Below are 18,363 nucleotides of genomic sequence, written 5' to 3'. Positions count from 1 at the left end.
GAATCAGCGGCGTATAAAGCAGTTCCATTCATTTCTATGGGAGCCGGCATACGAGTGCTCCCCATAGAAATGAATGGGCTGCTTTTTTCACTATGAGCAGTCCCATTGAAGTGAATGGGAAGTGCCGGCGTATACGGCAAGCTCTGCTCATGACGAGCCGTACACGCGGGCACTTCCCATTCACTTCAAAGGGAGTGCTCGTAGTGAAAAAAGCAGCCCATTCATTTCTATGGGGAGCACTCGTATGCCGGCTCCCATACGGTTTATGACCAAGTGTGCAGGCACAGTATACTGGAAGGCGCTTGGATGTCATCAGAGAACCTTCTGAGCTCCATTCACTACAAAGGGGGAATCAAATTCACAGAGCAGGCTAGGCCTTGTTCTATAATCACAACAGAATAAAGCATTGGATCAGAAAAACCTTAAATTTAGTTGTGTGCATGAGGCCTTACAGTCAACTGGCTGATATTGTATACAGTGGATGTTGTCTTTCCTGACAGTAGATGTCGGGGGAAAGGATAGGACTGATTGATTTCAGCATGTCTGATCCTCAGTTCGCATAGGAGAAAGCCATTACCAGCTATTGCCTGTCTCCCCACTCCCTCTTCAAAGCTCATACATGCGTCACCATAAGTACATTTGTATGTGCCCCATATACGTGCCCCAGGTGTTTGCTCCATAATACCAGATCCTGCAAACAGCCCCCCATATCTCAGCGTACTGAATCCCCCTGAATACGGCAATCTCCATGACAGGAAGCAGCTATTGGAGTTGCCAGCAGTCACCGCAGAATGTTTACCCTGATGAGTGGAATTCCCCTTTAAACTCCGCCCCCACCATAACTCCCCACCATAGTGACCACAGGATACAGGCGGTTTTAGTTAAGTGTTTTTAATCTTGTTAAACAATACATTTTTGTATTTCGAAGAAAGAAGCGTCATCCCCTCCCCCCCATTTTTTTGTTTGTTTTTTCTTGTTTTTTTTTTTTATATCTAAAACCGATCCAACAATTTTGTCTTCTTGGTATAATAAATAATTTAAAGATATACTTTAGGCAAATAGATCTTAAAAGGTAAATACGCTTTTACAAATGCCAAATAAACAAACAGAAAAACCTCAGAGAAAATAAAAATAGCTTGAGAAAAAAAAAAAGTTTCTATTCTTCACTATTACACAGTAGAAAAATAAATTAAAAAAAGGATTAATTAATAATAGGGAGAAATATATATATATATCTATAGTGTTTACCAGGAGTATATATACACTTATTGTATATATATATATTTATATATATGTGTACATAGAGCAGAAGTAAAGCAGACCGCACCCTTGTCAGAATGGAGACCCCACAGCCAATTGAAATGATGGACTGTTGTGGTTACCCATCACGTGCGCACACCGGAGGGGACGCCTTTGTGGGCACATAAACCCCCAACACATAACTGGGGTCGATATATTAATAGCTACATGATGCCGGCGGCCAGCTACGCTGTGAAGAGTTGAATTACAACTCATAAAACCGCCATGTGGTGCATTCTAATCTTATAAGGCTTATGGTCAGAAATCCTAACCTACGGAGGCATCTACTACCTCATGTGAACCGATAGACTCAAGAGTTGGTGCTTGGTAGATGAAGTTGTTAAAGATATGGTCTCCATTCCCTGGTGTGGATCCAGTAGGGGGAGCTACCTCAGCTCTGATGTCCACACCACCTCTTGTTAGTAATAGGCACCACCCCCTGTCCATGTGACTGTATTAGGAACCACCCCCTATGTCCACATCACTTCCTGTGAACGTATTAGGCACCACCCCCTATGTCCACGTCACTTCCTGTGACTGTATTAGGCACCTCCCCCTATGTGGTAGCCATGATGGGCAAGCCGTTAGAGCCAGCAGGTCGTACAGCACCACCTAGTGGACCTCCACCTTCTTCTAGCGGCAATGCATTAGGTATAATGAGTATCAATTCACATGAGGCATCGAGTATAGAATGCCTTGTCTCAGCATCAACCCTAACACTTCTGCCTCCCTGTGGCAGTGATGGGTATTTTTGTTTTTGGCATATTTGCAGCAACTCCTTAAGTAGCGAGTTGGCATTGTCTAAGAACAGGAACGAGCGAGGAGGACCCCACCCACGAATATCACTTTTCATAAAGAATTACTTCCCCTTTAACACTGGCCTAGAAAAATGGAGATGTGTCCCTAATTTTATGTGAGAACCTGCAATCTTAGGGATGACCACTGACCCCCGCAAAATACATGAGAGAGAGAAAATTGGGATTCACGACGTCATGTTGGAGCAGTCAGTGAGCAAAAAAAACCAAAAAAAAACAGCTGAGGAAAAAAAAAAACGCAAAAATGAATGTGGCTTTTCATTTGTTAGGAGCAACACAGGAAGAAGGATAGTGTCTGTGGTTATAAAGTCTCAATATGCACTGTAGTGAGGAGGGGGGTTCAAAGCCCCCCACAAATGTACCGTTTAAGTCACAAGAAACAGGAAAAATGGAAAGTTCTGTCATCAGTTTCTTATGGAAACCGCAAACTCCTCCTCTGAGGATCCTATACTGTATGTATAGCGCCGCAACATCACCTCTGAGGATCCTATACTTTATAATGTCTATATACTGTGTAATAACCTCGTACATGCTTTATGTATCCAGTACCGATTCTGCATTCTGAACTGCAATCACATCCAAAGCTGCATACAACATTTTGCTGGACATTGGGATATCTTCTTTCCCTTTACCTCAGATGAATGTACAGTACAATACAAATTGCCTTAGGCGGCAGTGAGGCCACAAACAAGCAGAATTATAAATGCAGCTCTGGATGTAACTAGAGTATGACAGTACAAAGCAGTTTATGTAGAAAGTTACTCTACAAATCCATCGCCCAGAAAATCTCAATCTGATCTGACACCAAGAAGGCAGATCACTGGTCCCTTCTCCTAATACATTATATACCAGGGCTTCACATTATAGGACTCTGTACATGGGTACTGATATCCATCCTATAACAACAATCAACTTGTGAGACCCCTGAGGCGTTCCGTACCTTGTGCCTCAGTCTCTAGTGATTCTGCAGTTCCGCCATGTTTAGGGCACAAACCCATTAGTGTGAGTGTACCGTTAATTTCCCCTATTAGTACCAGGGTTTGGCTTATTCTCTGTAAATAGTGACCACAGGGTCTGGGGTCTTGTGTACCTGGATGCAGGGGGCAATGTGGCTTTGTTCTGTCCCATCTTTAGGGCTGATGTCCCGCTCTCTGCCCTCTCTAGTGGTCAATGACCTACTTTCCCAATAGCTGGGCATACTAGAAGTGAACCCCCTATTCTCATTTTAAGTTAGACCACAGGCGGGGCAATGTTGTGCACTGAATAGCCACGGCCTGTAGAACCAAGTAGCTCTAGGACATATATATATGGAACTGGGCACAGTAACCTATTGGGACGTTATGTTAGGAGCCATATGGATTTGGACACCTTTTTTAGTACATGCTATTAGCTGGAAGTCCCTTCACCTGTAGTGTCTGGTTATATGAGGCAGTGTGATCATTGTAGTGTCGCCTAACATACAGAGCCGCTGCAGAGTTTCCGTCTTAGTGTGTCCAGTAGCAGAAATATCTATTAAGACAAGCGACAGAAAGCAGGTGACGCCAGAGAAACGTCGCACTCCACATCTGTGTGTTAGTCACTCCAACCTCCACTCATACAAAGGAATACTGGTTGTTTACAGCTCGAGCCCTCGAAGCTGCGTTGGTATCGCTTGTGTCCTCCAGGTTAGTGGTACCCGGCTGGAGCTGCTGCAGGAGGATAGCAGCTTCTTCCAGATCTTCGGCAGATGACAGGCCCTCCTCGTGTTGGGTGACGGGAGGCTCCGGTGGGGGTCTGCTGCTGCTGTTGGCCAGGGGTTCCTCAGGGGGAGAGGTGCTGAGTGGATACCAAGGAGGCTGCAGGGTCCCCTCTCCACTGTGGTGACGGGATAAAGGGTGAGGAGGCAGTGGGGGAGGATTACGGCTGCTGGCCGCCTCTGCAAGAGTAACAACAAGAAACAGCCAATTAGGCACCAAGTCTCAGACTCCGCCCACAAAATAGTAGGGAATGCCCAAGCTTTAAGGGGCTGTAACAGTGAGGACCCCCACCCCTAATCAAACAGCGTGGACTCCATTTAGCTCACTGAGGTCTTTGTAGAGTGGATGTAATTGTAACAAACATCAGCTGTGCTCAATACGAAGGCTGTAAGGACTTTTAATAGTTGGGTTACCCCAGCTTATGATGCTCCTTCTGTAAAGTATCCCTAAAGAGGTTGTCTGGCCCACCGCCCACATCATCGCCATACTATATGCCACATATCCCGTCCCACCTGCAGATCTAATAACATCATAAGGACCTATGCTGCTGGTTATTGGGGTCAATGGATCTTCTGGTCATACTACAGCCTTAAAGGGATGCTTTTAAAATGGCTGTCCAAAACTGCACCAATTCTGTGCAGGTAACAGCGAGGACCTATAATACAACAACCCATGGATAGGTTTACCACTGAAAGATAGCAGCCATGATTTTCCCATCTTACACAACCCCTTTGAGGGATTTGGACAAACTACGAGGAGCCGCCAATTTCTCTACGGCCTAGGCGGATTGCAGAGCGTTCGGTGTTACTCTGCGCACGTCTCTCACCTTCTTAGGATGATGGTGGGGGATACACAAGGGACATGAATGGTTGTAGTCAGCACTTACATACAGTCATTCGCTCCAATGGAGATGGGGTTTGATGGTGAGTCTGGGATGCGGTGGGGAACCTCACACACGGTTGTTCTACTGTCAGCCCTGTCTCGGCCTGCAAAGAACAGACGGGGCCCAATCAGAGAAGAGCATGTGGTGGAGGGATGAGGAGGCAATGGAGGTGAAGGGGGAAGAAAAAAAGAAAAAGTAACATTAAGAAGAGGATCTGACTTTCCAAGTGTCTGCTTCTTTGTCTTATCCACCTGATATCAGAAGCAGAAGCTACAGAGATGGACAAGATGAGATGCAATGAAAGTATATTCTGCCTTATTTGGGGTACAGTGAGAATAAGCACCATATTTGTAGTCAAGTTCTCACTGGAGCGGGTGCGTGGTTATCCAATGACAACCCACCTAACAGAACCTTGGAGTGAATGCAACACAATAAGTAGACGCCCTACTACAAGAAGGTCCCTTGGTTTCCTGGAGATATAATCCGGGACTAGGGGACCTAGAAAGGATCCCAGAGCTATATACCTGCTGCATAGTAAGTGAGGCCCTGCCAGCCAGATTAGGGTATACTTACACATTATGGTGGGAATTATCAGGCCATACACTCCACAATCTTGGTATCACACAGTTGCAAAAAAGAAAAGGATGTTGTGAATTTGTGACCTGACTTGCGTAAAATGTAGTGACTTTTGCACTTTACACTGCTCACTCCAGAATTGATAAGTGGGTGGGAAGGTAAGCACTCTTAGCTTGCCAAGCCGGAGTACACCCAATTTACAAAATGTGACTTTTCTAACTTCACAGAAATTGTCACAGTGTCGCTTCAGCAAAGGAGTACTATCTCAGGACAGAAAAAGGGTTTTTCTGGGGTGCCTGTATTGATCGTGCCCTGTCCTTAGGATAGGTTATCAATATGTGATTGGTGAAGATGCGGCGCCTCCGAACACCCGCTGATTACCTGATTGAAGAGGCTGCAGCTGTATATATCGCAGTGGCTGTGCTTGGTTTGGCAGCTCAGCCTTGCTCACTTGAATGAGACTGAGCTGCTGTTGCTGTTCCAGGTGACCCAAGAACATGACGGACATTGGCACATGAAAGAGGCTGCAGCCCCTTCAAACAGCTCATTTGTGAGGGCCCTGGTTGTTGGACTCCCATATCGACATACTGATGACCTCCCTAAATATAAAATAAAGATGTAAAACAGTCATAAAAAAATTCACACAAAATACAGATATTCACCGTGAAATAGATTTTCTTGTACATTAATAGCAAAACAAAACAACCTACATTAATCTAGTACTGAAATACACATAAATATATATATATATATATATATATATACACACACAGTACATATATACATATACAGTGTATATATATAAAATATACACACACTGTACATGTACTGTATATGTGTGTGTATATATATATATATATATATATATATACACACACACACACGTGTGCGTTACAGCTCGTGGAACAAAAAGGAGACGACTAAAAAAAAAAAAAAAAAAAAAAAGATCCTCTCAATAAAAGGTTAACGTCATCGTCTATTTTCTGTATGCTCACCGTGTAACCTCTGAGACGACACCACGTAGCTGATGAGGGTGACGTCGCTGGAGCCCCCTGACTCGAGCGGGATGGGGTGAACGCGGAAGTGTTCCAGCATGTCAAAGATGGTCTGAAACCACAGGTGCTGGACTCGACACTGGCCCTCCTCGTTCAGGGACAGGCGAAGGTGCTGAGAGTGGAAAGGAAGTGATGAGAAGCCGCAACGTGTAAGAATACATGTCATGGATAACAGGCTCAGAATCCTCAGCTTACCTTGGCCTTGCCCTGGAAGTTGAACGTCAGCACATACTCTCCTCTCCGTGTCTCGCTCTGCCGCACCAAGAAGACACCATGACTGTTGGTGCCTCCAGCTAATACTAGCTGTGCGGCTTTAAGACGTGACAGGGTGCCATGGAACCACTGGTACTCCAACAACGGGCTCTCCTTTTCAGTAGGTTCTGGTTCTCCTTGGAACAGGAATGAAGCTGAAGAAATTCAAGATTGGAGATTGTATCACAAACATAAAGAGACAACATGGTAAACCGAAATGTGTAACCAAGAACCAGCTATTCTAAGGTAGATTCTACCTGCACTGTCAGTTGCATCGGGAAAGGGGGCACTTATAGAATTCTGTGTCCTCTCGCCCTCGTCGATAGGCGCTCTGGGAGGCAATTCTGGTGGAAGGAGCTCCATAGAATCAAAGTGTGAGGGCGTCATAGAAACAGAGCTGGGTGAGATGGAAGCAGTGGGATGATCAGACAGACCGCCATATGCTCCTTTTAAGGGGAAACAGAAGATTAGAGGATTTCAAATCATGTAGAGCATTTTAGGAGAATCTCACTCTTTCAATCAAGTCTTCAATGCAAATTAATGTACTAGACAATCATGGTACAGGGTGCTCCACTTTAGAATGGGCAATTGACACCCAATCGTGATTGGAAGAAAAATATCCTAATAATCCCAAAAATATGAGTCATTGAATGTCTGCCTAAAATAAATAGTGCCCAGGTGCCTGTAACCACCAGCAGTCAGGATAATGTACCTTGGCAGAGCTGTTCACTGCTCTCTGTGGGTATCAGAGGTAGATCCCGACTGGGCATGCTTTCTGAATGGTTTATGTGTGGAAGGTCTGAGGTAACAGCTCCATCCCTGCTGGAAAAGTCAAAATATACAGACTCTGAAAATAATGGAAAGTAACAGGAATAATGTGTTTATACATTACTTATCCTGTACTGTTCCTGAGTTATATCCATCCTGTATTATACTCCAGAGCTGCACTCACTATTCTGCTGGTGCAGTGACTGTGTACATACATTACATTACTGATCCTGTACTGTTCCTGAGTTACATCCTGTATTATACTCCAGAGCTGCACTCACTATTCTGCTGGTACAGTCACTGTGTACATACATTACATTACTTATCCTGTATTATAATCCAGAGCTGCGCTCTGCTGGTGCAGTCACTGTGTACATACATTACATTACTTATCCTGTATTATACTCCAGAGCTGCACTCACTATTCTGCTGGTGCAGTCACTGTGTATATGCATTACATTACTTATCCTGTACTGATCCTGAGTTACATCCTGTATTATACTCCAGAGCTGCGCTCACTATTCTGCTGGTAAATTCTCTGTGTACATACATTACTTATCCTGTGCTGATCCTGAGTTACATCCTGTATTATACTCCAGAGCTGCGCTCACTATTCTGCTGGTAAATTCTCTGTGTACATACATTACATTACTGATCCTGAGTTACATCCTGTATTATACTCCAGAGCTGCGCTCACTATTCTGCTGGTAAATTCTCTGTGTACATACATTACATTACTGATCCTGAGTTACATCCTGTATTATACTCCAGAGCTGCACTCACTATTCTGCTGGTGCAGTCACTGTGTACATACATTACATTACTTATCCTGTATTATACTCCAGCGCTGCGCTCACTATTCTGCTGGTGCAGTCACTGTGTACATACATTACTTATCCTGTGTCACATCCTTCAGAGATGCCAGTATCCCCTGTTTGTTCAGTGCCTAGATAAAGCTTGCTCTGGTGATTTTCAGTTTCATATTCCCCCCTCCCCCCCAACATTATTAGTCTTCACCATCCGCTTACCTGGATAACATGCAGTCATATATGTCTGAAAGCCAAGACTTCATCTGCAGAGGGTCAACTGACTCCAGGATATATTCTGAGGAATTTTCTGTCTGGAGGAAAAAAAAATTTACAAAAATCTGATTAATACCACAGGCTGAAATCTGAATGGTAATAAGATAGGTAGACAGAAACGAATAACATGAGGAGCTAGGAGAGGGAGGCACTTCTGAGTGACCGGGTGACAGAAAAAGTAGTGTCACAAGAGTAGATATGGCTGGCAATTCTACCCAAGAGACGTCTGCGGCCTACTAAGAACAGTGACCGGTGTTCACCAGATGCTTTCAGGGTATAGTGAAATACAAGAAGTCTAGAGGCGACTCAGGACACCCCATGCACATTAGGCAGCAGCCGCTGGGTCCTCACCTTCAACACAAACGTGTTCTCTTTATCTGGCATCTCCAGGGGGGTTGTGGTCCGTACGTCAGCGATAGAGGAGCAGAGGATGCTGACCCGTGGCTTGGCGGCCTGTGAGGAGATGTGAAGACACATGGAAGGTTACAGGTGTCATCTACTACTACTGACAGGTCCTGCACAGGACCCTAATCATATGTCAGATACCGAACCGCTGCCATAATCCACAGCAATATATTAAAAAAAAAGAAAATTCCTTTATAAAAAGTTCTGCAGCTTTTATAAACTCTCTTTCAAATGCAAAATCTCTGCTTGTTGGAAATAAATGGAAATTAGCCTTGACTATATCCAAGATGGAGGTAATAGGAGACCCCTCCGTTCACTGACTTGAACTTGTCAAGGAACCTAAACCAAGATTGCATTAGAAAAGTGCAAGGATTACTTGTCTGACGTTCTGGTCAGCTAGGAAAGTCGAGTGACAACCAATATGGCCATCGTTACAGTTCTTACAGGGGTAGTCACCCAGCTTTCTAAGACTACTGGCTTATTGCTATAAATACATAGGAGCAAGGGGTGCATCACTAGCTAACTAAACAGATTCACCATTCAGGAGCCTAGGAAAGCTGGATGAAAGACTGGTCCTTGTGACAGTTACCAGGAGACCCCATCTTACCTTGGGAGGAATGTAGAACTCCAGCAGGTAGCCTTCTTTCTCAGCCTTCCGCAGGAGCAGCCGACACTTCTGCCACCGGGGTTTGCAACTGCTATTGACCTCCTCAGCCACGGCATAATTGAGGATCCCTTCCCTCTTGACATCCCGCAGGTCAGCTCTAGGGGCCGGTGGCCGGCTAAGCCGCAGCTTCTCAAACCTATGCGTCCATCTATCCCCTCCGGCCCTGCTACCGGCCGAAGAATTACAGTTGCTGTTGGCCCCTGTCTCATCGGTGGGAGATTCGGCTGAACTTTTCCATTGCAGGATCCCCCTAACGCTCCCCCGCACGCTCCGGCTCACGTTGCGTAATGAGAACCTCTTCTTCAGACGTGGCTTGGCGGTGGCTGAAGACGTGGAGAATTCCTCCGAACTATGAGACTGACTGCTGGAGAGGCCAGACGTGATCCCCGATGAGTCCTGTCGGGGCTGAGTCTCTACCGGAGAAGCCAGAGAGGAGTCACTGCAGGTCTCAGACAGATCCCTAGTGGAAGTCTGCGCTCCTGTAAATGGAGCAATGCTGCAACGGGTGGGGGAGGGGCCATCGGTTCCGTGGGTCTTGTTCACCTCTGACTCAAAGTGCTCCACAAAATGCTCAGCAAACCGTCTGGAGAAGCTGCCCTCAGCCCCTGGTGTGGCGTAGTGCGGATTCTCGCTCAGGAAAGCCCGGAGGCGACGGGCGAAGTCAAGGGCAGCAGCATGAGCGTGGATCTCGCAGAACTCCTTCCAGTTTGGTGAAGGAGAGGAGGACCCCTCCAGGGGTAAGCTGCCATTCATGGTGGGGGCTCCAGCTGGATCAGCTGCAGGACCGAAGGACAGACAAGTGGTGAGTACATCAGAATCGACAACATCCATAGCACAGAACCATTATAGGGGTTAGTGGCCCTTTAAATGGACTTTGTTGTGTAGTGTGTACAGGTCTGTAGTGGCAGCGCCCTGGAGTCATCCCTGTGACTCACCAGATAATCTCCTGCCCATTGATGTTAATCCCAGTGTAGAGCGATCCCCGCCAGTACTGAGCCCGCTACAGGAGCCACACAAGGGTCTGGCGATGACAAGTCACCGCTATTCACAGCTAAGTAAAGTCACTTCTGTAACTTAAACACAGTCACAATCTATTCCTGGGAAAGCTGGATCACAAATAATAGCAGTGTCACCTGAAATCTGACTAGTCATACGGAATAATGGTAGTCATAAAAGTGCACTGGAGAAAGCTGAGTGAATAGAGCAGCGGTCACACATGAACGGTCCTGCCCCATTCACGCAGGGTAGGGACCCCACTGATCAGACACTGACCCTGTGCACAGATGATAAAACTTGCTTATGGGGAAAGCGCATGATAAGATAAGATCAACATCCAAAAAGATTAAATAAAATCTGTTTCAGGGAGAGCTGTGTGACAACTAATAGTACGGTCACCCAACTTTCCTCGGATGTCAACTCTGCCTAGAAGGAGCAAATATATAACTACAGAGCTAGAACTTGTAATTCTTAGGCAGGGGGGAGCATCTCCATCCCTTCTATGATGTGCCTTGGTCAGATCAATCTCTAGGAAAGCTGGGTGATAACCAATATGCTGCTCATCAGGAATCATCCACTCCGCCCCTAGAACAGGGGGTTCCAATTGTTGTGAAACGACAACTCCCAGCCACACATATGAGCATGTTGGGAGTTGTAGTTTCACAACAGCTGAAGAACTGAAAGGTTTTTGTTTTTTTTAACCTCTGTTCTGGAGGCCGAGTATGAGACCAGCAAGATGGGGGCCATATTGGTTATTACCCAGCTTTCCCAGAGACTGATATGACACATTGTGACAGAGATGCTCCACCATTTTGGGATAGGTTATAAGTGTTTGGCCGCTGAGATTCCCAATAAAGCACAAAAAATGTGGACCTGTTTGCTTGAATGGAGCTGCTAAAGGGGGCGGGGGTAGAATAGTAGTGCATGTGTGACCGTCACTCCATCCAAATGACACTTTATAACCCAGGAGATAAGGGGTTATTCTGGACATCCCCTTTAACAGCTATGATAGTACTGTATCTATAGTTGGCAGCTGGGGGGGGGGGCGGCGACCTCATGTCACCGCATCTGGGACTATAAAGTCAAGGGAGTGACTCCGGCCTGAAACAGCTGCTACAGCACCCCCAAATATAGTCAGGAACATCTCCACTAGAAACCTCATCTCTAGTCTGGAGTTTTATAAATGCAGCCTGCAGTGTAAAGAATGGTGGATTACTTTCCACTATGACGCCATGGGTCATCCCGTCAATAGACATGTACATCTACCTTTCCCTCCAATCTATAACCAAGTTATATATGACTGTACAGATGACAGGTGTAATACCTGCTGCAGATGACAGAGGGCGCTCATATTTACCTCTTGGAATCCCTTTCGGCTCTCCCCATCCTGTCCCGGGACCTCTATGCACAGGGCCCCCGGGATGTGGCCCCTGGCTGTGTGTGATTCTTCTGGGTTGTGGCCCCAGCCTTTCTGCCGCTCCGCTCAGTAGGTAGGGCTCCGTTTCCCTCTGATCTCACGGGTGATGAGGGGCAAGAGTGACCTCAGGTTATTCACCTAAACATCCAGGGTGTCAGGGAGCAGCAGTATGGACCACCAGGGGGCTCTCTGAGCTGCAGGAGAAGCCCCCTCCCCTGTGACACTACCTGGGGCCCTTAAAGGGTAACTTTATAACTACAATCTGAAAGTTTCTTAGGGTGGCCCCAAGTGTCAGGATCAGGGATTCTCCAATAGTAATGTTGGGTGGGCTTTTCAGGAGCGGCCCCTGTGGCAGAAGTGAGGAAGATTCCAACAGACAGTAAGAGGAGGGGGCACAGGTGGCCCTGATATAACTATAAGGGGTCAGAGGCCCTCTGGGACGGTGCAGAGTGGGCTAAGTCTGAGCTCCCCTGGCGACAGTGCTGGCCTCCTGTCAGTCTGAGCTGCGCCCATAGGCCCCTGTTCAGTTCTCCTCTCACAGGCCCCCAGCCCCGGGGTCAGTCAGCAGCATCTCCTAGATCCCAGCGGCCCCTCCCTGCACGGCTTCCCGGTCACTCTTGTTGACTGATTCGGTCCAGTCGCGTCCCAGGGGCTGCGGCCTCAGGAATACTACGCCTGCGCAATGAGCGTGACGTCACCACAAGTGCCATAGAGTATGCATGTAAACAATGCAAGAGCGCCTTACTCGTACCATCGACACTCGGTGAGATCGGAGGGAGCGTCTCTGACGAGACATACTAGTGATGCCAGCGCCACCTGCTGCAAGCTGACGTGTAGTGCTGGAGTGAGCAGTGAGAGCACACTACAGTCACTGGTGCCATGTGGCCATTGTGTACAGTGCACAGTACTAGAGCCTCCATTGTGTGTGTCCAGCCAGTGCAGTCACGTGCTCTGTGTTTACACTGCTCTTATTAGTGTCACTGTGTGCAGGCTGCAGCACATCTGGTTACTGGGGGTCTGACTGCTGGCACCCACCCTGATCCATCATAAGAATGATCGAGTGATCACGGTGCCATGATCGAGTTGTGTGCACTGCACCAACATTCAGACTCTATGGGACTGACCCCAGTGCTCACCTGCACCCACAGCCCCATAAATGTGAATGGAGTGGAGGTCACTCCTACTCAAAGGACAGAATGTACGGTGTGCGCAGTGCGCTTCACACTTCTACGCCGGATCTATTACATCTATTTCTTTGTGCCCCCACACAGTGTACTGCTCCTACAGTCACCCTAACATTATGTACCCCCAAGTTATAATGTCCCCCTGCAATTGCCCCCACAGTATAAAGTATCATTCCAACTAGAGGGGGAAATTAATATTCCCCTCCACTTGCCCCCAGTTTAATGTCCTCCTCCATCTGCTCCCCAGTTTATTGTCCCTCTTCATATACCGTCCAGTTTAATGTCTCCCTCCGTCTTCCCCCCCCCCCCAATTTAATGTCTCACTTCATCTGCCCCACATTTAATGTCCCCTCATTTGCCCCCAAAATTTGTTGTCACCCTCCATCTGCCTCCCCAGTTTAAGGTCCCTCTTAATCTGCCCCCAGTTTCATGTCCCTCTTCATCTGCCCCCCAGTTTAATGTCCACCTTACAACTGACCCCAAAGTTTAATGGCCCACTCCATCAGCTCATGTGTTATTGTCCCTCTGCCCCCCTCAGTTTAATGCCTCCCTCTATCTACCGCTCCCCAGTTTAATGCCCCCTGTCTGCCCCCAAGTTTATATTTCCCCTTAATCTGCCCCCCAATTTTAATGTCTCTCTTCATCTCCCCCCACCACTTTAATGCCCCTCCCCCTTCTTCTGCCCCAAAGTTTAACATAAAAATAAACACTAATACTCAACTCTCAACTCACTCCCCTGCTGCTCTGAAGAAGTTTCTGCTCTTGGAAGCTTCAGGGAATTGCAGACGCAGTGTGAGTGACATCATCATATTGAGCCTACAGCTCCAGGAGCCGGAGGACACAGGGGCAGAGAGGTGAAGCAGGGGCCATCTGTACAACTAACAAACACCCTATAACACCTGCTACCACTGCACCCCTTATAGCTACACCCCTACTCATACTCACTACCTCTTTCACACAGGGTTCAGTGTTCTTGTCACTGTTGGGACCCCCAGCTATCCAGTATAGACCACTATATATACACAGTAGTACGCATATGCCCTATAAGTAACAATAAAGGGGTTATATCATGATTATTCACAGACTAGGTAATAAATATATGACAGCTGGGATGGGGGGCTCTGAGACCCCAACAATTACTGAGTCCCCTTCTGGAGGAGTATGAATGTAGTGTTGATGACACACCTACACCTCAGCCCCATTCTGTATCCATGGAGTAAACAAAAACAATGCAGTACTTAACTATTTCTGTTCCGTAGGCTTTGAATGGAGCAAGAGCACATAGGTGACCACTGCTTCAATCAATCTCCTCCAAAACAGAGCCTCAGGACACCCTTTTAGTGATCATTGAGGGTCACGTCAGTGGAACCCTCAGCGACGAGACCTTTATCATCTATCCATAGCAGTGTCTAGATATTGGCATCCAGATCCACTTTTCACATATCTTTTTTTTTTTTTTTTTTTTATGTAGATTGTGAGCCCCACATAGAGCTCACAATGTACATTTTTTTCCCTATCAGTATGTCTTTTTGGAATATGGGATGGAAATCCATGCAAACACGGGGAGAACATACAAACTCCTTGCAGATGGTTTAATGCCCTTGGTGGGATTTGAACACCAGGACTCCAGCGCTGCAAGGCTGCAGTGCTAACCACTGAGCCACCGTGTGGCCCCTCACTTTTCACATATCTCACAGGACGCAGCTCATGGGCAGATCCAGCTAGTGTATGGGGTCTTACAGGCAATGCTGCCCTTCTCTATACCAGAAGATATCAACCAAACCAGAAACCCTCAAGACAAGTTTCAAGGCACTGATTCCCCATAATAAAAAAAAAATAAAAAAAAATCTGTATTATCTCTTTATATAACTACACGTTGTGCTGTTAATCTATATTCATAGTTGCACTGGGCTCTCCATCGCTTGGGTCTGCCAGAGGCGCAACAGGTAGGGGGTAGGTGCGTTCAAATTCTATGAAAGAGTGGTCGGGTATCAAAGAAGATGACATTAATCTTTTTGCGAAGAATTACTACAATTACAGTATAAAATCGCTGAACAACATCGGTCAACAAGAGAGGCAGTCCAGAGGCGTAGCGAGGGGTTCAGCACGGGGGGCGAACATGTCCAAGTGGGCTCCTAACTTACTTATACCGATATGATCACTATATGGTAACTGTATAGTGGTAGATAGCGGCTGTACACAGGGTGAATACAGGGCAGTAACATTTTGTGACTTACCAGTGACATCTCTGACTAGTCGGTCACATTTCGATTCCATTTCTCTTACGTCTGGACCGCCATGGCCACTTCTTTCAATCTCTGTAAAGTTTTCAGCACAAACATCATTGGCTCCTCACTTTTCCAGGCACCTGACCCACATTGTCCTCACCTGCACACCCATCCTGCTGCTACCCCCAATTATATAATATATATTACTAGCTGGTACCCGCAACTTCGTCTGCGGTGATTGTAGAAGTGGGTATACACAGGCGTGGGTAAGGTTTTTGTAGTGTGTATAAGGTATGGGATATGAAATGTAAGTAACTTTGTATCTTGTTGTTTCTGTAATTCAGAGAATACATGAGACTTTTGTGTTGCAGTTACTTTGTATTAGAGCTGCTATATATACGGTGTTGTGAGAAACTTTACATAGTGACTTTGGGACAGAGGGATTTGAAGTTAACCCTTTCCCGCTGATGGCATTTTTTGATTTTCGTTTTTGACTCCCCTCCTTCTAAACCCCATAACTTTTTTATTTCTCCGCTCCCAGAGTCATATGAGGTCTTAATTTTTCCTGGGACAAATTTTTCTTCATGATGCCACCATTATTTATTCTATATAATGTACTGGGAAGCAGGGAAAAAATTCAGAATGGGGTGGATTTGTCAAAAAAAATGCATTTCTGCGACTTTCTTAGGGGCTTTGGTTTTACGGCGTTACTGTGCAACCAAAATGACATGTCCCCTGTATTCTGTGTTTCGTTACGATGCCGGGGATACTAAATTTATATGGTTTTATTTACATTTTGACCGCTTAAAAAATCCAAAACTGTGTTAAAAAATTTTTTTTTGATAAGTCGCCATATTCCGACAGCCGTAACTTTTGTATACGTGTGTGTACGGGGATGTATAGGGCATTTTTTTTTTTTTGCGGGACCGGGTGTACTTTGTAGTTCTACCATTTTCGGGAAATGTTATTGCTTTGATCACTTTTTATTCAAATTTGTATCAGAATCAAAACAGTGAAAAAACGGTGGTTTGGCACTTTTGACTATTTTTCCCGCTACGGCGTTTACCGAACAGGAAAAATACTTGTATAGCTTTGTAGAGCGGGCGATTTCGGACGTGGGGATACCTAACATGTATGTGTTTCAGAGTTTTTAACTACTTTTATATGTGTTCTAGGGAAAGGGGGGTGATTTGAATTTTTAATCCTTTTTATATTTTTTTTACTTTTTTTTAAACTTTTTTTTTGCATTTATTAGACCGCCTAGGGGTATTGACATGGGTGGGCGGTGTCGCGGATTGTCAGAGCGGTGGGGGTCGGCAAACATGGCTGCTCCGGAGCGTTAAAGAGAACCTCCTGGAGTATCGTTAAGGTGAGGGGCAAAGTGGTAAAGTATATGTATATGTGATTGTGTGGGGTTAGGGGCGAGGCTGAAATATGAATTTTGTGGCTTGCTATGGTCCAAAGTGTGTGAGATTGCAGAGATGGTGGTGTGAGTTTGGGTTTTGTGGGGGTCCTGGCACAAACGTATGTGCGCTATTGTGACGAAAAGTAGCCTATTGCGCAATCGGGTGTAGTGACTATGTTTGTGGAAAATTTCAGCCAAATCGGTGGAGCGGTTTTTGCGTGATTGAGGAACAAACATCCGAACATCCAAACTCACAAACCCACAAACTTTCACATTTATAATATTACTAGGATACCCCCCCCATAATGAATAATACCCACAAGTGCATCTTTATATTAATAACTTCCCTGTGCACCCCCTTTAAATAATGCCCCTTATTAATATTGTCCCTGGTGATCCCTAATTAAAAGGTAAAAAAAAAAATATATATATCATTGGGGTTCCAATACTCAGGACCCCCAGGATCAGCTACTTGAGTGGACTGTGGTACCTGTGTAAGCACCGTGACCCCTTCTCTGTTTATATAGTATCAAACATCTCATAGCGGCCATGTCATGTAATTACAGTCTGGTCCTATACACGTCTACGTGACAAGACTGGAATTACATCACACGGTCACTATAAACAGGCGCCATAGCCGCTCCATACAGCTGGTCAGTGGGGATTCACTGATCTCTTATTGATAATCTATTCTGAGGATAGATCATCAATAAAAATGAGGTGGAAAACTCCTTAAGGCCGGGCTGCATGTGGCGTAAGTGCTGTGGTGTGGCCTCACTGTAAACGCCACGGAAAAAAAAAACGCAGCCTTCTACAGTTCCTGCAAAGGATTCTAGTGAATGCCATCTAAAAGTATTTCAGGCAGCTCATTTCTCTCCACATGATTTGTGTGGAGACCACGCGGAAAATACATGGACCCCATTATAGTCTATGGGGTCCGTATGCTTTTGTTGCTTACCGCTTTTTAATGCATTCGATATTCCGTTCAGGGGGTCCCCAAGCGAACTCCTCGAATGGAATACTGAACGCAGATGTAAACCGGGCCTTATATAAATAACCTCCCCCCTTGTATACATAATGCCCCCTAATAGCCCTTATATAAATGACACCCCTTATGTTCACATTGCCCCCTTATATAAACAGCCCCCCTATCGTCCTAAGGCCCCTAATGATTCTTCCCTTACAATTTCCTCCTAACCATCTCCTTATAATATTAAAAACCCCACAAATGCGCTAAAAAAAAAAAAAAAAAAAAAGTTATACTCACCTACCTGGATCCTGATGAATGAAGCCTCCGTTGCCTCCTCTTTATGACCCGCGCTCTATGCACAGGGTCCACATATGACGTCAGTGTCTTGACACAAGAGGGTGCGACGCTGATGTCATCGCGCCGCCGGCCTATGAGAGAGCAGTCATCCTGCTCTGAGTGTCTTAAAGTAGCTTGTGGTCTACAAGACTGTTACCTTGCAGGATGGATTTTAAGTAGATCGGTGTCTGCAGTACAGAGTTAATAAACACAATGATGTCACAGTACAGAGATAATACATACAGTCATATCGCAATACATGGATAATAAACTCAATGAGGCCACTGCT

General features: G+C 45.8%; 1 protein-coding gene across 4 annotated transcripts; it reads right to left on the bottom strand.

The window, feature by feature from the left end:
- Positions 1-911: 911 nt before the first annotated feature.
- Positions 912-12,621, bottom strand: SH2B1 (SH2B adaptor protein 1). 4 transcript variants are annotated; one of them, XM_075285517.1, is made up of 10 exons: positions 11,892-12,621; positions 9,479-10,314; positions 8,818-8,919; positions 8,413-8,504; positions 7,329-7,438; positions 6,874-7,062; positions 6,560-6,771; positions 6,305-6,476; positions 4,737-4,836; positions 3,879-4,029 (listed from the first exon to the last, which is right to left on the bottom strand). In XM_075285517.1, the coding sequence occupies exons 2-10, from the start codon at positions 10,289-10,291 to the stop codon at positions 4,011-4,013; spliced, it is 1,809 nt and encodes a 602-aa protein (XP_075141618.1). In that variant the 5' UTR covers positions 10,292-10,314; positions 11,892-12,621; the 3' UTR covers positions 3,879-4,010. The 4 variants fall into 4 exon arrangements, with proteins under 4 accessions (XP_075141616.1, XP_075141619.1, XP_075141618.1 ...); XM_075285515.1 differs by lacking the exon at positions 4,737-4,836 and having other exon boundaries at positions 912-4,029; positions 7,329-7,435; XM_075285518.1 differs by lacking the exon at positions 4,737-4,836 and having other exon boundaries at positions 912-4,029; positions 11,892-12,045.
- Positions 12,622-18,363: the final 5,742 nt, after the last annotated feature.

The sequence above is a fragment of the Leptodactylus fuscus genome, chromosome 8, assembly GCF_031893055.1.
Source record: "Leptodactylus fuscus isolate aLepFus1 chromosome 8, aLepFus1.hap2, whole genome shotgun sequence".
In the NCBI taxonomy this organism is placed as follows: Eukaryota; Metazoa; Chordata; class Amphibia; order Anura; family Leptodactylidae; genus Leptodactylus; species Leptodactylus fuscus.
Note: the sequence above shows the minus strand (reverse complement) of the source record. Positions and strands in the feature narration are given on the sequence as shown.